The 17,036-nt window shown below is 39.7% G+C and overlaps 1 protein-coding gene across 1 annotated transcript in view; it reads right to left on the bottom strand.

Moving 5' to 3' along the window:
* The window catches only part of LOC117295553 (T-complex protein 1 subunit gamma-like), a 36,800-nt gene continuing 19,764 nt past the window's right edge, over positions 1-17,036 (bottom strand). Inside the window, exons 8-16 of the mRNA XM_033778250.1 lie at positions 16,185-16,290; positions 15,079-15,228; positions 13,795-13,927; positions 12,862-12,943; positions 11,665-11,763; positions 10,541-10,727; positions 9,246-9,386; positions 8,420-8,551; positions 1-851 (exon numbers count right to left, since the gene is read on the bottom strand). Coding sequence (XP_033634141.1) covers positions 729-851; positions 8,420-8,551; positions 9,246-9,386; positions 10,541-10,727; positions 11,665-11,763; positions 12,862-12,943; positions 13,795-13,927; positions 15,079-15,228; positions 16,185-16,290 — 1,153 coding nt within the window. The 3' untranslated portion in view covers positions 1-728. The remainder of the gene's footprint in view (positions 852-8,419; positions 8,552-9,245; positions 9,387-10,540; positions 10,728-11,664; positions 11,764-12,861; positions 12,944-13,794; positions 13,928-15,078; positions 15,229-16,184; positions 16,291-17,036) is intronic.

Below are 17,036 nucleotides of genomic sequence, written 5' to 3'. Positions count from 1 at the left end.
ACAATCAACAAGACTTGTATATTTTGACGAGGACACCAGACAAAGTGTCCACAACACAAGGGAATCTTTACTCAAACACACACAATGTTTTGATCAACACACATATGCCTTGATTCTTGAATAAGTATTGGCAACTATAACTTTACTTCCGAAAGGTAAATAAGGAAACAAGTATAATCTCAACATCATACTGCTTATTATTCTCAAAACAATTGGGAAACATATTTTAGAAATATTTTTCACCAAATTTATACAAAAGAATGTGCTAAATTCCCTCAATATTATAAATCAGAGTAAAAAACTTGAGAAAGTGATCCTGGGATGCATGTACAAAACAAATGAGGTGAAAGTCTTACTTCAAGAACACTTTCAAACTTTGTGTCTTAAAAATTTACTTCAAACCCATATCAAGACATTTCAACATTGATGAAAGGTACAACATTATTAAATTAGATGACTTGTACAGATGGTGTTTACTTCATGTAAACACTAAATCTGAAGGAAACTGTGACATCGAACAACGCTAATTTGTACGTTTGAACTGAGGGTCAATGAGTGACAGTTAACATGAGCGCTTTATAAAAAACCACTGTTATTATTATAAGGAGCCTTTATTATATGTTTGTTCTGAGCAGTTTCTTCTTGACATCTTTTTGAGATTGACACATGACACAGTTAAGAAGACAGATAAGTAATACTTGAAGAGCTAGCCACGCCCCTCATTGTGTTCATTCCATTCCCTCCACGCCCTGTGCACCTGTTGTGGGTGCGGCCACACCAGCGCCCTCTCCACCTGATGCCTTCTTAGTTCCTGAGACGATGTCATCAATGCGCAACAACAACATGGCCGTCTGAAGGAAATATTGTAAAAAGGCGAAAGCAAATTTATCAAACTGGCATCTTGTTTTGGAACTAACTCAGACAAAATATTATATAACAAGGAGGTGTGGGGGATAAAAATAACTTAAACAAACGTATACATAGAGATTTATTTAGTGCTGGTTGTTGATTCAGTTATATTCAGTGGCTTTTAATAGAAGATGGGTCTTTAAAAACAAAAAGCAATTACATAAACAAGAATTCTACATTACCGAGAAACCTGTGAAAAAGGAATAACATACATGTATGGAGGCCAGCTTGTCTCTCTTGTTTTGAGAAACCAGTTATGCTGGTACCCTCCTGTTTAAAATGAACGAGACATTTCTCTCCACTTCTACCCGCATCAAGGTTACCAGAGGTTAATCTATTGTGAGTCAGGGTGTTTGTACAGGGTGCATTACACCCCAGCAAAGCATTACATACAAAGTATTAGCCCCCAGACCAGAACACAAAATAATGAGACACACACACACACAAGCGACTTCAAAATGAATTATGATTCATCATGAACAAGTTGCCTTTACTTGGGAATCAAATTAAAGTAGATTATCTGGTGGAAAATCAGGGACCTACTCAGACCTGGGGTTTCATATTTGAGAGGGCAAGGATATGTTTAATCTCCCAACGCGTAATCTATTTCTACCCGCGCGCGTACACACAATCCACGCGTATCAACCAGATTCTTCACAAAGTTTTTGAAAACAGTATTTAAATTGTCAAAGTGTCTATAACTTTATTTTTAAACATTTTTTAACAAAAGGGTATTTATAAATGGGAATAAAAAAGTAGTGACTCGTTCTTGAACGGCCGTTTAAAATCTTGCAGGGTCGTTGCCATGCAATGAAGGCCCTCGGCGTCACATACCAACGACCCTGCCGGTTTTAAACGGCTGATTAAGAACTCGTCGCTACCCTTTGGTCTAAATTATTTTGCTGTACAAAATTGCTGGATGAAGTCGTTCCCCGAGAAGGATTTGAAACTTTTTTTGGTGGAAGTATAATTAGAAGAGGTTTGACGTAGCACCATGTGTAAATTTATAGCGGATAGGAAAGTAGTGAGGGAGTAGAGATACACAATAACATGTACACATGATGTAGATTTTTATAGGCTTTTCGGGGTATTTAAAAACAAATTCCCTGCTTTTTCCAACAGAAAAAAAAACAACACCAGAAATAAAACTAAAGTGGGAAGAACATGCATGTTCGTTATGGTTTTTTTACCATCCAAAAGTTTTTTACCCTCAACAATGTGAAATTAGAGCAAAAATTAATGTCTATGAGATTGCTTTTATAGGCCTACTACAAGGCCAAGCTGTCAACAACTCAATTCTTACAAAAGTGAAACTCCCAACTGATTCAGAAATAGTGAATTGCGATGGGTTGATTAGCACGCTACGGAAGAAGGCGTTGACGTGCGAAGTGATCACACATATAACCACAGTAATTACCTATTGAAATTTATGCTTTTAAAAATAGGCATAACTTTTATTTTTCTTGGAATAGCATAGTTCAGTGTTTTCAAATATTCAGTAACAGTTGAGAAAAATGTTCACAGCTTCTTAATGAGACGTTCTAGCGGACATTAGAATTGATTTAGTCTAAAGCATGTCATGCATTTATGCAGAGCTTAATGCCCCGACAGGCTTCGGCAAAGCCTTGTCTATCATTACAAAAAGAGATTCATTCCATAGGAACTGACCACAACCCATCAGCTTTCAACCCCTACAGGGTCTTGCCGCAAATCAAATCTACCCACAGAACACACAGACCGCAAAAATACCCTCTCCCGGTCCTTTTGTTTTTCCCTCTGAATATCCAAGGCGAGCTTCTGAATTGAATGCATGAGGCAGCGTCACTGTCCTCTAGTCCAAATCCCTTTACCCCCCTGGCAATGAAAGTGTTAAGAACATAAGAGTGGTTCCCCCCTGTGGCACTCACCGTATTTGGATTGTAAGGGTGGTCCCCCCTGGTGAATAGAGTATGATTTAAAGGCTGGGTACAGCTATCAGTGTTTTGGTTGTCAAAAGGTGGGCTTTTATGAAAAATGGTAATCCCTTATCACTAACAAGAGTTTGGATTATAAGAGTGGTTCCCCCTGGCATAGGATTATAGAGGTGGCTTCCCTTGCACTTAAAAGAGTGTGATTATAAAAAAATATATATAACAAAAAGCAGACAGGGTGTCAAACATAAGAATGGTCCCCCCTAAGCACTAACAACGTTTTAATGATGAGAGTGGTTCCCCCTGGCACTTGACAATACTAAAATAGAGTCGCCCAAACTGACAGTTCCTTTCATGGGAGCTACGTGTACATTTTTATCCTCTTCGTTTTATTTTTAGTCCCCAGTTGATTAAGTTAGAATTATGTACATGGAGGAAGGGGGGCCTTTCCTCTAGTTTGTGTGACTCAGACGGCGACAAGGCAGACCATAAGCCAAACTACCATCACGCAGGCTGCCATCAGGGGAACTCAGTAACAGCAGACACCAAGCCCCTTAAGATATCCACACTATTGAGACCCTCCAACGAGAAAAACCTTCAACCTTTTATTCACAGCTGGAGGGTGGGTTACCCTACCCCCTCAAGATAACGACACAGGATATTGAGCCCGGACAAGGAAATCTCCATCCTAGGCTCGGAAGATGACTGTTTTTTATAGAAACTGACACCCTGGTCATGCCAGGAGTCCAAAGCCCTCTCTGTCGACACTCACCAGAATAACATCACAGCCCAGAGCGTCCCTAAATATGCAAACTATCGCAAACAAGTCTCCAGATCTCCATTCCCTCTTGTGTAGTTCTTCACCTCTGCTCTTATTTTTTCCAAATTTATTTTTTAAGATTTTGTTGTAGTAAAAAATAAACTACCAAGCTGCCTACTGTACAAATTTTCTTCCAATTTTGTCTTTGAGGATACTAATATGGATTACATACAAGGATTAATTCTCCTTCATTCAATCTGCTTTTGTCCGTTCAATTTAACGAGTAGAATTTCTAAAACCAATTTGAAATTCTGCATCAAGGGGGAGAATTATCAGACAGGGTTGATGTGTTGATGTGGATGCATCTCTTCTTAGAACATTTAATATCACCCACTGTGTGTGTACCTTACTAACTTACGCTTCATTAATATTAACTATGCCAGCCTGCAATATGATATCATGTGGTGGATGCATTAACACAGTACACAGTCAACCCTCCTACTGTCTGACCATTCAAAATGATAGACGACAGAAGCATTCAAAAATGCACCCTGCCCAACAACCATAACTTTTTTCTCTTCCAGCCACAAGAACGAAATATCAAAAAGCAATCACGATCCTTATTGAAGCCCAAACCCCCAGTGGATTCGCTTCTAACTTCATCCGTCAAATGTCAAGAGAGAGAGCCTTGTGCTCCTTCTTACCATATACCCTTAACAGCCCTTCTAGGCTAAGTCTATAGTTATTCACTTGACATTTAAAGGCGTTAACAAAGAAGTGGGTTGAACAGCAGACATAGAAACCCAGGGAATATCCGAACGGCGAAACAAAGTAGATTAAACCACTGGGACGGGTACAAGGTGATGACATTCAACGCAATTTCAGAAACGGATTTTTAATTTTCAAAGGTGGTAAATAACGTTTCCATGGAGTGTACCAAGGGGAGGTATAAATACTGAGAGATTCCTCTACTTGGTCTCGATTGGGTCGCTCTGTGTCTGGTGGTGTATACCAAGGGGAGGTATAAATACTGAGAGATTCCTCTACTTGGTCTCGATTGGGTCGCTCTGTGTCTGGTGGTGTAATTGTTAATCACTCAACCTAGTTGGATGAGCAGTCATGAAGGAAAGGGGATAGTTCTGGATTTATTTATAATCTACTAAATCCAGCTTGTAAGGTCAGCGTAGGATCGGCAAATGGTCCGTGGGTTTGAAATCTCAACCCCAGTCGAGGATGTTGCATTAATTTTTTTTGCATGATGTAAAAACCAGATTGCTTAAAAATAATAGTTGACATTAATATCATTTCTACTTTAAATATACTCAGTCCGTTTTTTGTCCGAATTTAACCAAAATGTAATAATTAAATTTTAAAGGGTTTTGATACCTTTTGTAGATCAAGTGTTTGGCCATGACATTTACTCACTGTGAATAAAGATGTACGTAATACAATTGAGGTAGACATTTCAGCTTCAATGGCAAACATCACAGAGTAATGTGTTAAGGAGAGCTGCGTAAATCCATTGTACTTGCTAAAATAATTGTTGTCTTAATCAGACAACAACAAAAATGGTTTTACTCATTCCTCAAAAACTACTGCACTTCAGCAAGCAATATTTTAAGCAAAGGTTTCTATCATCATTATCTTTAAACAATGTTATTTTAATGTCAATCTGTGGACATATGTGTTTTGTGCTTTACCCAAACCCTTTAAGTAGTTTTTTTTTTCAAAGATTCGCCAAAGTTACATTATCAGCTTTCAATAAAAGTATTGCACAAAACAAATTGCTACGGATAAGTGGATGTTAGTTAACAGCTGAAAAATTATTATAGTCGGGTTCCCGCATTATCTAACATACATCAGCCATGAACATACGATATTACATGGTTCATGTCTGTGACATTTCTGAAAAGAAAATTGTGTATGTTTTCCATTTTGAAACAGTATAACCTATCAAGAGTCATTCAGAGAAATCAAAGAAAAAAATGTTTTAAGTAATTTGTCTTCCATAAAAAATGGGCCATGCAAACATTAACACATTTGTATTAACTATTAGCAGTACATTTGAATGAAATCTAATTGTACATGCAGCATAAATGTCAGCGCATTTCCTGTGGACTTTGGCTGACCTGTAGGAGCTACCCCCATGTGATAATGAGTATGGTCAATAATTGAGTTGCTTCAAATCACGACATCAGACATTGATGCAACAGGATCAAGTAATTGATAGGACCATACTATTAGTTTCAGATAACTGCTTGGCTTCAGAGCCCCCCCCCCCCCCCCAGTGTGTCAACCTTTTTGGCTATCTAGTCCATGGAAAGATACTGGTATGTTATAGAACACTCTGACCGTTTCATGAACCCTTCAAGATCAACATGAAACGTCTGCAGACTTAAGCTGGTAGTGTGTCTGGTATCTTACCAACAAGCAATATTATAGACGATGTGACCTCTGACATCACACGAAAACCATAACATGATTCGCGCGCATACCGCCGGGCAAAACCTTTGTGTTTTGGCAGCCAGCTAGAAAGTGTATGCAATCTTACTATGACTACGCAACTCAGTGCCCGGCGAAACATGACGTATATAGTGTTTTGTCAACAGAGGGCGGTTTGAATGTAAACATAGGTCACATCGTCTATAGAGCTGCTAAGAAAGAAAAATTCGCTCAGCACAGGCTAAACCGTGTACCAGCCAAAGTGCAACACAAGATGTACTCTTTGGGACCCGTGCCCTGCTATGTTTCGCTAAGCAAGTCCATTTGTTAAACAGCATTGTTTGCATAGCTGCTCTGTGGACCGTGGAACTAAGTTTACTGAGAAAACACGATAAATTGTTTCAGTGAAAAACTAAACCGTCAAAAATATGCTGGTCTAATATACGTTTCTGTCAATAGATAAAACATCAAGTTAAAAAAGACATGAACGAAAGCAGTTGCATGCTTAAAAAATCTCTGATTCGTAAAAAAATGTTTTTATCAAAATACATTTTGCAGACCTTCGTTTATAGAAACAGAAGGAGCTCTTTTAATCGCTCTCCTGAGAATACTCTGGAGCTCAATTTGAGCTCCTAAAAAAATCACTCTTCTTAGATTGTCCAGGAGCTCAATTTGTTTGACTAGCATACTCAGTTTATGATTACTAAAATGGTCAGGTTGTCGGACGTACACAAATAAAATTTACCGACAGAATAAAATAAAACAACCCCGATCCCACTCCCGTCCCGTGAGACAAAATACCGCACGATTTTAAGGTTTAATATTTAATGTTTCCTTTTTTTCTAAAATGTTTTCACATTTTATATAAAGCATTCGAAAATACACATTTTCTTACGAGAAAATATGTCGTTGATCCATGGTTGATCTAGTAATAGTTCTAGTATTGCAACGACGGACGGACGTAGCGTGTGTGTATAGTAACGTATCCTGCTGGGAGGTCGCTGCATGCACGTGCGAATTCGTAAAGCTAGCAATCTGTTAATTGCGCTCAATCTCGAGATTGCACAACAGATGTTGATTGAGCTACGTACGCCGACGGTATGCGCTTCGCCCTCGCATTTGCACCGCCTGGAAATGCGCTAAAATTCCCATGTGACACATCGAGTGTTGTCTCAATGCGTTTATTGCTGGTTCGCGTAGATTTTACCAATAGAGGGCGCTTAATATCATGCTAGTGCATTGTTCCAAAGCGACCTCTAGCGTTCAATGTTTCTTTTATTTATTGTCGCACGCAAAGTAACAACGACTGGCGTGAAATCTGCTTCTGTGTTATAAATAAACTACACCGTAATGATCGAGGAGGAGCCCTGTCGATCGCGCACCTGAAGACAGTACCAGGAGCGCGGTAGGAGCGCGATCCTCAAAAACGAAGGTCTGATTTTGTTTTTACTGTCCCTTATTCTCTTTTAGAATATAGAATCTCCCCAATACAATTATTGAAGTAGCATTCTCAATGTCAGTCAACAGAGGGCAGTATTACATATTTATAGAACTACAATCTGGAGATTGCTGAGCTAGAACACCTGACGCCACACTTCCAGGCCTGTGAATAACTAAAGATACCAGCCTGACCGGGTATGCCAGATGTACCTTTGACCTCGTACTAATTTAACATGAAGATTCACAGGCAAGCGATTCCCAAGCCAGCTCTACAGTCAAGGCTTCAGGTTCAAGCCCACATTGAGCCTCCAAACAATTTCAGGACAACCTGGATATTCCTATCAACAAAGACCTATCATCGCCGCCCCAGTTCGTCCTCTTCAGAGGCTTTCCCAATACATCCATATAGAATCCCCTGGCCACCATGAAGACATTTCCAAAATAACTATTCTAGACAGAGACGCAAGATACTTCCAAAGTGGAGTTAAGGAGGCAGCCTAAACCAGAGCCTACAAACCCTCCCTGAACCGAGACGGGGACGGTACAAGCTCCCAGGAGTCTATGACGCGGTCTTGGGATCACGTGTCCGCATGGTCACGGGTTCAACATCCGCGTCATCCTGCTGATGAAGACCGAAGTGTCGGTCGAAAATATCAGGTATGAAATTATTTTCAGTGTTATGATCAAGAGTTAAACCAAATTATAAAGTCTTTTCATCATAGGCTGTGGTCCCCCGGCCCACAACCCTTCCTATGAACATGCAAGTCCCCTCGATCCACTGAGCACAAGAGTAGGCCCGGCTGATTTCCTACATTCCACCCAGGTAGTAATTAAAAAGCAGGACAGCTCTGTTCAGAACTGAAGAAGTCTCACAAATTCCCAAACCTACTACATGAAAGTAGATATAGACCTGGCGTTTATTTAACACCTTCAGACAGAAAGTTCACAAAACACTCACCTCAATGGCCGTCTTGTATGTTTGAGCCTTGACTGCGTATGGATCCCAGACTCCTCGCTCCTCCATATTCACGATAGTTCCCTTCTCCCCATCAATACCCCAGGAAAAGTTACCAGTCTCAGCATGCTTGGCCTTGAATAAAATATTTATATAAATTTGATTTCAAAAAGAAACGATAAAATCATCAGGACTAAACATTTATAAGCATCTCTTGTAGTCATGGGTGCCATTTTGGTAGGCAAATTCTTTGTTCTAACTGGTGCAAAGAAACATGTATTGATCCAATTCACCTGGTGCCTTTTCCAAACCAAAGCTTACGCTCCAGCTCCATCTTCAATAGACCGATCCAGTAAGCCCCGCCCCATTACATATCGACCAATCACAACCTATTACAGAACCAAAAGTCTGACAAATTAAGGTGCAGAAAGGCATTGGATAGGCTCACGTGTTCTTGCTCACACTTGCGCCGTGGGCGGAGCCTAATGGATCGGTCTATTTTGGAGCAAGTGTACATTTCATACAGGATCCCAACAAACAAATGCCCAGAACTGGAGACAGGTTTGGAAAAAAGACCCTTAACGCCATCATCCATCAAAATGTTACTGCATTATTGTTATCTGAGGAACACCTAAGCAAAATGGGAAATCCATCTATGGGTGCGTTTGATTAGGTTACACGAGTTGTTCAATTAGCCACAAAGTGATACTCGTGTCTGCCCCGGTGTCAGCCACCACAGACCCAGCTCATGAGCGGGTCTCTGGTGGCTTACACACCGGGAAGCTTATCGAGCGCACCATATAATTACAAACTTCTCCTGATCACTCACCCTGAGGGCAGTCAAGGTGCGGATTGTACTCCCTCCACAGTTCTGTATAAGAGTACGTGGGATGACCTCCAATGCAGAAGCAACAGCGCGGTACGGCCACTGCTGGACATCAGTTATTGCCTTAGCTTTCTCGGTCAGTGCCTAAATCAATAGAGAAAACAACAACAATAGATTATGGAAAGGTTTGCGAGTTAAAACCAACGATTCTTTTCAGAACCACCCAGCTCATTCAGAGATAGTCATTACATGGTGTTATTGCAAACCTTTCCATATCGTATTTCAACCATTCGTAGGTTGAAATCCTACTTAAAGGATTATTACAGAATTGGTTTTGCTAGCAAATTATGTAAGCACTTTATGTAATCCACCATATACATTAACTGACAAACCTGTAGAAGTTCGAGATCGATCCCCCATCTGGGTCATGAGAGAATAGTGAAAAATCGATTACAAATTAACATTGCATTGATGCCCCCAAAAAAATGGGAAAAAAAACCCTCACTGAGGGATAAACTTCTAACGCGAAATTAGATTACTTATTTCTCATGGTTGATTTTCATGATTCAGAGTTGCTTTTTTTTTTTTTTTTTTTTGCAATGCTCAAGTTTACACATATATGTAACATAAGTACAAATTACATACCAAGGAAAAACAAAGAGGGGAAAAAACAAAAGACAATCCGGTAACCTGGCATCTTATTTCAAAAAGGTCAATTCTAAGAGCAGTTCACTTGTTATCAAATTTGTACAGGTTGCTGTTGTCCAAAGCAATTTTTCTCTCCAATGTATAAAACTAAACTAAGTTCAAAAAGGAGGTCATATTCAGTTTCTTGTTCTTGAACCTACAATTGTAGATAGCTTTCTTCGCCAAAATAATACATACATTTTCCAACAGTACCTCAGAGTTATGTACATCAATGCCAAAATGATAGATTTATAATCCAATTGGATGGCAACATGAACTATTTTCTCCACCAGTTCTCTTCATTCGTCCAGAAAGTCTAAACAAAAGTGCAATCATAAAACATATGCGTCATTGCTTTCAGATGCTTGATTTTGAGACCTCAAAATCTAATTATAAGGTCTCGAAATCAAATTCGTGGAAAATTACTTATTTCTCGAAAACTACTCCACTTCAGAGGGAGCCGTTTCTCAAAATGTTTTATACTACCAACCTCTCCCCATTACCTGTTACCAAGTAAGGTTTTATGCTAATAATTACTTTGAGTAATTACCAATAGTGTCCACTGCCTTTAAGACCACGAAAATCATGTCATGGTATCAATTTCAACTCACGTGAGAAAGTGCCATTTCAATAGCGCCACCGCCGGGTACCAGGCACGGTTCAATCATGACGTTACGTGCCGTGTTCATTGCATCTTGAAGGTTCCTCTCGACTTCGTTCAAGATGTCTTTACTAGCACCTCTAAGGAGTATGGTACAGGCCTTGGGGTTCTTGCACTTGGTAATGAAGGTGAAGTATCTGAAGGGTAATTAGAATAAAAAAAGGGTTTAGGGTAGTAGAGGATATTCAGAATAATCAATGTTAGTACTGGTCAAGCGGATAAGAGCACCAGACTCAAGCTCCGCTCTTTCTGTTCAGTAGGGTGTGGTTTAGAGGATATTCAGAATAATCAATGTTAGTACTGGTCAAGCGGATAAGAGCACCAGACTCAAGCTGCGCTCTTTCTGTTCAGTAGGGTGTGGTTTAGAGGATATTCAGAATAATCAATGTTAGTAGTGGTCAAGCGGATAAGAGCACCAGACTCAAGCTATGTTAGTAGTGGTCAAGCGGATAAGAGCACCAGACTCAAGCTATGTTAGTAGTGGTCCAGCGGATAAGAGCACCAGACTCAAGCTATGTTAGTAGTGGTCAAGCGGATAAGAGCACCAGACTCAAGCTATGTTAGTAGTGGTCAAGCGGATAAGAGCACCAGACTCAAGCTATGTTAGTACTGGTCAAGCGGATAAGAGCACCAGACTCAAGCTATGTTAGTAGTGGTTCGAACATGATAAGAGCACCAGACTCAAGCTATGTTAGTAGTGGTCAAGCGGATAAGAGCACCAGACTCAAGCTATGTTAGTAGTGGTCAAGCGGATAAGAGCACCAGACTCAAGCTATGTTAGTAGTGGTCAAGCGGATAAGAGCACCAGACTCAAGCTCCGCTGTTTCTGTTCAGTAGGGTGTGGGTTCCATTCCCCAGCCGCGACACTTGTGTCCTTAGGCAAGACACTAAACCATTATTGCTGCGTCCTACGGATGGGAGGTAAAACCGTGTGTTACAATTGAATAGAAGCAAAAGAGGCACACCATACACATAGCAGGCCGTTCAAAGGTCTGAAATGGTTCTTAGCAACTTGCTGGAAAGAAGGAGGGTTTAATAAAAAAGAGAGTTTGAAAGTAGAATGGATTAACTTACTCATCTCCGATCTTCTCGATCTCGAAGAGACCAGCTCCAGTACCAATATCTTCTTCTCTTAGTTCGTCAGTACGATTGACGATAGTTGCTCCACATGCCCTGAAATTAATTTTGAAATGTAGTTCTTAAAAATGTTAAAAACTCCACAATAAAAACTTCATGAACCCCAAAGCCCCACCCCATTGGCTGATAGCTCTTCCTACATCCTCCGCACAAACAGATTGGTGGAACATGCTTCACATGCCATCCTTTATTTTCCCATGTATACTGCCTTGATTTTGAATAGTTTAATATTTAATAAAATAGAAATAAATCATTCCCCATCTCTTTGTCTAAATGAGGCAAGATCATATCATTCAGGACAAGGTTGGTGTCTACATGCGAGTCATCCATGTTGTTTATAAGGGGTGGAGCAACTTTCCCTGTCTTTTTTTGTGTTTATCATAGAAAACAATTTCAAATGATAAGGATCCATGAGTATATATAAAACAAATATGCATTCATTTCAGTCGTTCATTGAACCAGAATAAATTATTGCATTCCTTTCAGTCGTTCATTGAGCCAGAATAAATTATTGCATTCATTTCAGTCGTTCATTGTACCAGAATAAATTATAAAACAAATATGCATTCATTTCAGTCGTTCATTGTACCAGAATAAATTATAACACATCTCTTGCTTGTTCTGTATTCTGGTTGGCTGAAACACGGTCACGTGGGATAAACTAATATAGTCTAGTGATCGCATGCGCCTGTTTTGCAGGAACTTATACCTGAGTGGGCACTAGTGCCCGGTTACAGCGCCCTCTCTTGACTTGAACCGTGAACTGTAACTACAAAACTTCATTTCTCTTCCAGATTTCTGTTCTTATTTGACATTAAAGGCCGAGCTGTGTTATAAAACACATATTGACTGGCATAATTCGGTAACTAGTGTACGTCTATTCCCCCTCGGGCCTGAGAGTGACCAGAAGAGGGGCCTATTTCCCTCTTCTGGTCACTCAAAGTCCCTCGGGGAATAGACTACACTAGTTACCGAATTATGCCAGTCAATATGTGTATAATAATTGCCATTTCAATCTGCTTATATGTTATATTTAGACAGACTTACTATCGCAACTCACCTACATATTGCTACTTGGTTACAAAAAAATTACAAAAAATGTTATACTGAGACAGTATCATAATGGCAACTCACCTAGCTACACGGTTATTGTCGGACTTCCTTAGTCGTCGTATAGCTGTAATGTTAGCCTTTGATAAATAATGCTGGGCCAAATCTGAAATATACAAATAATCAAAACAAAAATACTTTTAAACAAAATAGGGCAATCATTACACTTAAGGGAACAATATAGGACAACATTTCACACTTAACCTTTTAGCACTCACGCACGCAATATAAAAAACATAGCGCCATTCACTCCCCACTGCGGCATAAAAATCCAATCCATTTCCAGTCATATCTAGAAATCTATGGATAACTGTCTGATTATTTTCTTGTGTTCCAAGTTGAGTTTATTTTGTAGAGGATGAAATTATCTCTTGAATAATTTTCACAGTTTTTTTGAAATTCAAGCTTTCAGGTTGGAAACATTAGGGGGATCAACAAAAATGTGCTTTCGGTAGGCAGCAGCTATAAATTATAAACTGGGCTATTATAATAGGGCAGCTTGTAAAGCAGGTAACATCGATTACAGGCTTGATAAAAGTAGTCTCTGGCTGTCTTGTATTCAAGTCCGAATCACCAATAATGTCACTCGAGTCAGAGTCAGAGACATGAGTCATGTAACATTGGTCTCACAAGATTTGTTGCCTAATCGGGCACCAACTTCATGGCACTGCTTCCACTCATAGTGCCCTCAAAAGCACAGACTTCCGGGGTACGCAGCGAAATCTCAATGGGACCAGAGTAGCAAAGTAATATAGTCATAGCTGAGAAAAATGGAAAATAGAAAAGTGTACAGCCACAATTATGTGTGCACATCTGTTCATGCCCATTTTTATAAACGACAGTTTGAAAACCAATGTTCGAGCAGAACTACTCATTTTTATCGGTGTCTTTGTAACAAAAAGTGAACCCATGATTGTGGCTCTGCACAAAAGCAAAATAAAAAGCAAGAATTCTTACCAGAGACGCCCTTTTCTGTAATGACAAGGTCTGGCTTCAGTTGGATTATATCATTGCAGATACGCTGGACGTATTCCTCCTCAAGCTGAAGGATACGGGTGAAATCTTCCTGCTGGGTGATCTCAAGACTCGTCTAGGGATTCATACAAAAAGGGTTTTTAAAATAACAGAAATTATTAAGTTAAGCATTGTAAAATTCTTCCATATTCATTTTGGTTTTACCCATATACACACTGATGTGTGTTAGCACTGTTATACTCAGTACTTACCCGAGTTCAGTGAAAAAAATCACAGGCACGTTACTCGGGTGGGATGAGAACCCACGACCTTTGCAATTCTAGAGCAGTGTCATGCCAACTAGACTACCGAGATTGCCCAGTAACTAAAAGAATTGAGATTTGGCATGGTGAGGGATTAGCCTCCCTACAATGGGCAGAGCGCTGTATCGATGTCTCTCATCACTAACCCGTGGTAAGGATGTACTGAGAAACAACGCTGATTGGCTCCCAAGGGCGACTACTTTGCGTGCACGCTTTAATGTTATAAAACTGTTGAGCATTTGTATAGCGCTTGTAGGACGCTCAGTACGTGACTGTGAAAATGCAAGTTTTTAAACACAATTCCATTTCAAATCAAACTTAGCTGCATATAGTTAGACGTATCACAAGATCAAAGAAGAGCAGGGGACCAGTTGCTCTTTCACTTAATGTCTCTTTTGCACAGGATAAAAAGTTCAAGAATCAATTAATAATATCCCCTTTTACTGTAAAAATGTGTGATACTTCTAGGTATTTGTTTTGTATTTTGCACTGTATGCTATGGGGGGCTTATTTAGTGGGATGCATCCGTATAAGCCATTTTGTGAGCTGGTACCATGCCTCGCTCAATCGCAATATCATGCTCAATTCTAATTCCTCAGACTGAATCCACTTTGATTTGTCACACGGTTAGGGGGAATATTTTGCATAGTTAAATAAGAAATACGAACATCCACATCATGGTACTTCAGTGCAGCTATTCCAAGTACCAACCAAGGAGTCAGAGCCGTATATTGGGAGAGTTACGACAACTTGCATTAGAAGCCATTTTGTTCCCCAAGAAACGCATCGGCAAACATGGGGTGCCAGACTAGTCTGCCCATTGGGTTGTGCTGCATTTGGAGACAACATGGCGTCAAGCAATCACGTGACCGAAGAAAACTGGTCCCTCCGTGTCGCAACTCTCTCAATACACAGCTCTGCAAGGAGGCCATGAACAGCGCCCTCTATAGTATTCCAGACTCACCTGACTCTCTCCCTTCTTGTACTCCAGGGAGCAATCAAGGAGAAGGATGCGTGGGTTCTCAATGCGTCTCCTCATGCGTGCGTGAGTCACGTCTTTGTTGAACATGACGCCGTTGAGTACGCGGGAATCTTCAATCATGCCACCAGGTACCTTAAAAAAAAAATCCAAACAGGAATTGTGACTAAGAATCGACCTCCACAAAAATGTGAACATTTAATTAAAAATTTTGGTCGCTTTTTTGAGATATTGCCGGGAAAAGATCCAGAGCTGTTATGTCCATGCAGGAAGATGGATCCTTAACAGAAATACACAATCTGAAAAATGCATTTTTCAGATTCGCAAAAATCTACCCAAAATCTTTTTTTACATAACCATGTTACCTCGAAATGAAACTCTTCTCAAAATTCTTGATACCATCGAAAGCTTTTAAAGACACGGGACACTATTGGTAATTGTCAAAGACCAGTCTTCTCACTTGGTGTATCTCAACATATGCACGAAAATACACCCTGTGAAAATTTGAGCTCAATTGGTTGTCGAAGTTGTGAGATAATAATGGAAGAAAAAACATCCTTGTCACATGAAGTTGTGTGCTTTCAGATGCTTGATTTCGTGCACTCAAAATCTAATTCTGAGGTCTTGAAATCAAATTCGTGGAAAATTACTTATTTCTCGAAAACTACGCCACTTCAGAGGGAGCCGTTTCTCACAATGTTTTATACTATCAACCTCTCCCCATCACTCATTACCAAGTAAGGTTTTATGCTTGTAATTATGCTTGTAATTACCAATAGTGTCCACTGCATTTAATTTTAGTTAATGGTCGCTTTTTTGAGATATTACCGAAAATCGAGAGCGGTTCTGTCCACGCAGGAAGATGAATCCCTAATAGAAATACAAAATCTAAGAAATGCATTTAGATTAGATTCAGATTTTGGGGGCTTAAAATCTACAACCTTTTTTACATAACCTTGTTACTTCAAAATCAAAAGATTCTCAAAATACTTGATACCATCAAAAGCTTTTAACAAATTCAGGTTTTGTTTGCCAATAGTGATTACCAAACGTAAACCTTCCCTTTAATAAATCCGATATATCGTACTAACCTTTTCCACCTTTGCGTATCGTTTGATATCAATCTCTTTACGTCCATTCTCTTCCAGAGCTACCTTAGATACAGCATCATAAGCAATGTCACATGCAAGGGTGCCCCTGAATCACACAAAGCAAATCAACATTAGATTCTTGTTATTAAGTAACTGGCCTTATGTTCATATAGCGCATGTTACTACCAAACAAGGTACTCAAGGCGCTGAGTCTATACAAACTTTCAGAAAGATAGTTTATTGCAGTGAGGAATTCTGAGACCCAATTATGTAGCACCTTATAATAGTTTACAAGGTGCTACGCTATCCCTTGTTTGTCACGTCTGAAGCATTCTTCACAAGGGAGAACACCAAGTGAGAACACTGGTCTTTGACAATTACCAATAATGTACCTTCCCTTTAAGCAATTTCTACTTGAGCAATGTAGCTCTATAAAATTGGGCCCTGGTTATGCTTCACTGAATGTCATTGTCTTTCATACAAAGGTTGGTCATATTTTTTTCTTTGGGGATGTGGAATTGTCTGCCATTTTGAGAGTTAAATTGTGCATAACAGTATAACAAACAGGGACAGTGACTCTCAAAATCCCATATTATTGTTGTAATGGCGTCAGGGCCCAATTTCATAGAGCTGCTTAGCACAACAATTTGCTTGGCATGAAACCTTTTCCTTGATAAAAACAGGATTACCAAATTGAATTGAAATTTGGTTGGTAATCCTGTTTTTTTATCAAGGAAGAAATTTCATGCTAAGCAAATTGTTGTGCTTTGCAGCTCTATGAAATTGGGCCCAGGTGAATTGGGTCAAAACATCACAATGGTAGTAAAAAGTGGGTGTTTACAGCACAACATA

Source organism: Asterias rubens, chromosome 10, assembly GCF_902459465.1.
Source record: "Asterias rubens chromosome 10, eAstRub1.3, whole genome shotgun sequence".
NCBI classification, from domain to species: Eukaryota; Metazoa; Echinodermata; class Asteroidea; order Forcipulatida; family Asteriidae; genus Asterias; species Asterias rubens.
This window is presented reverse-complemented; position numbering and strand designations above follow the sequence as displayed.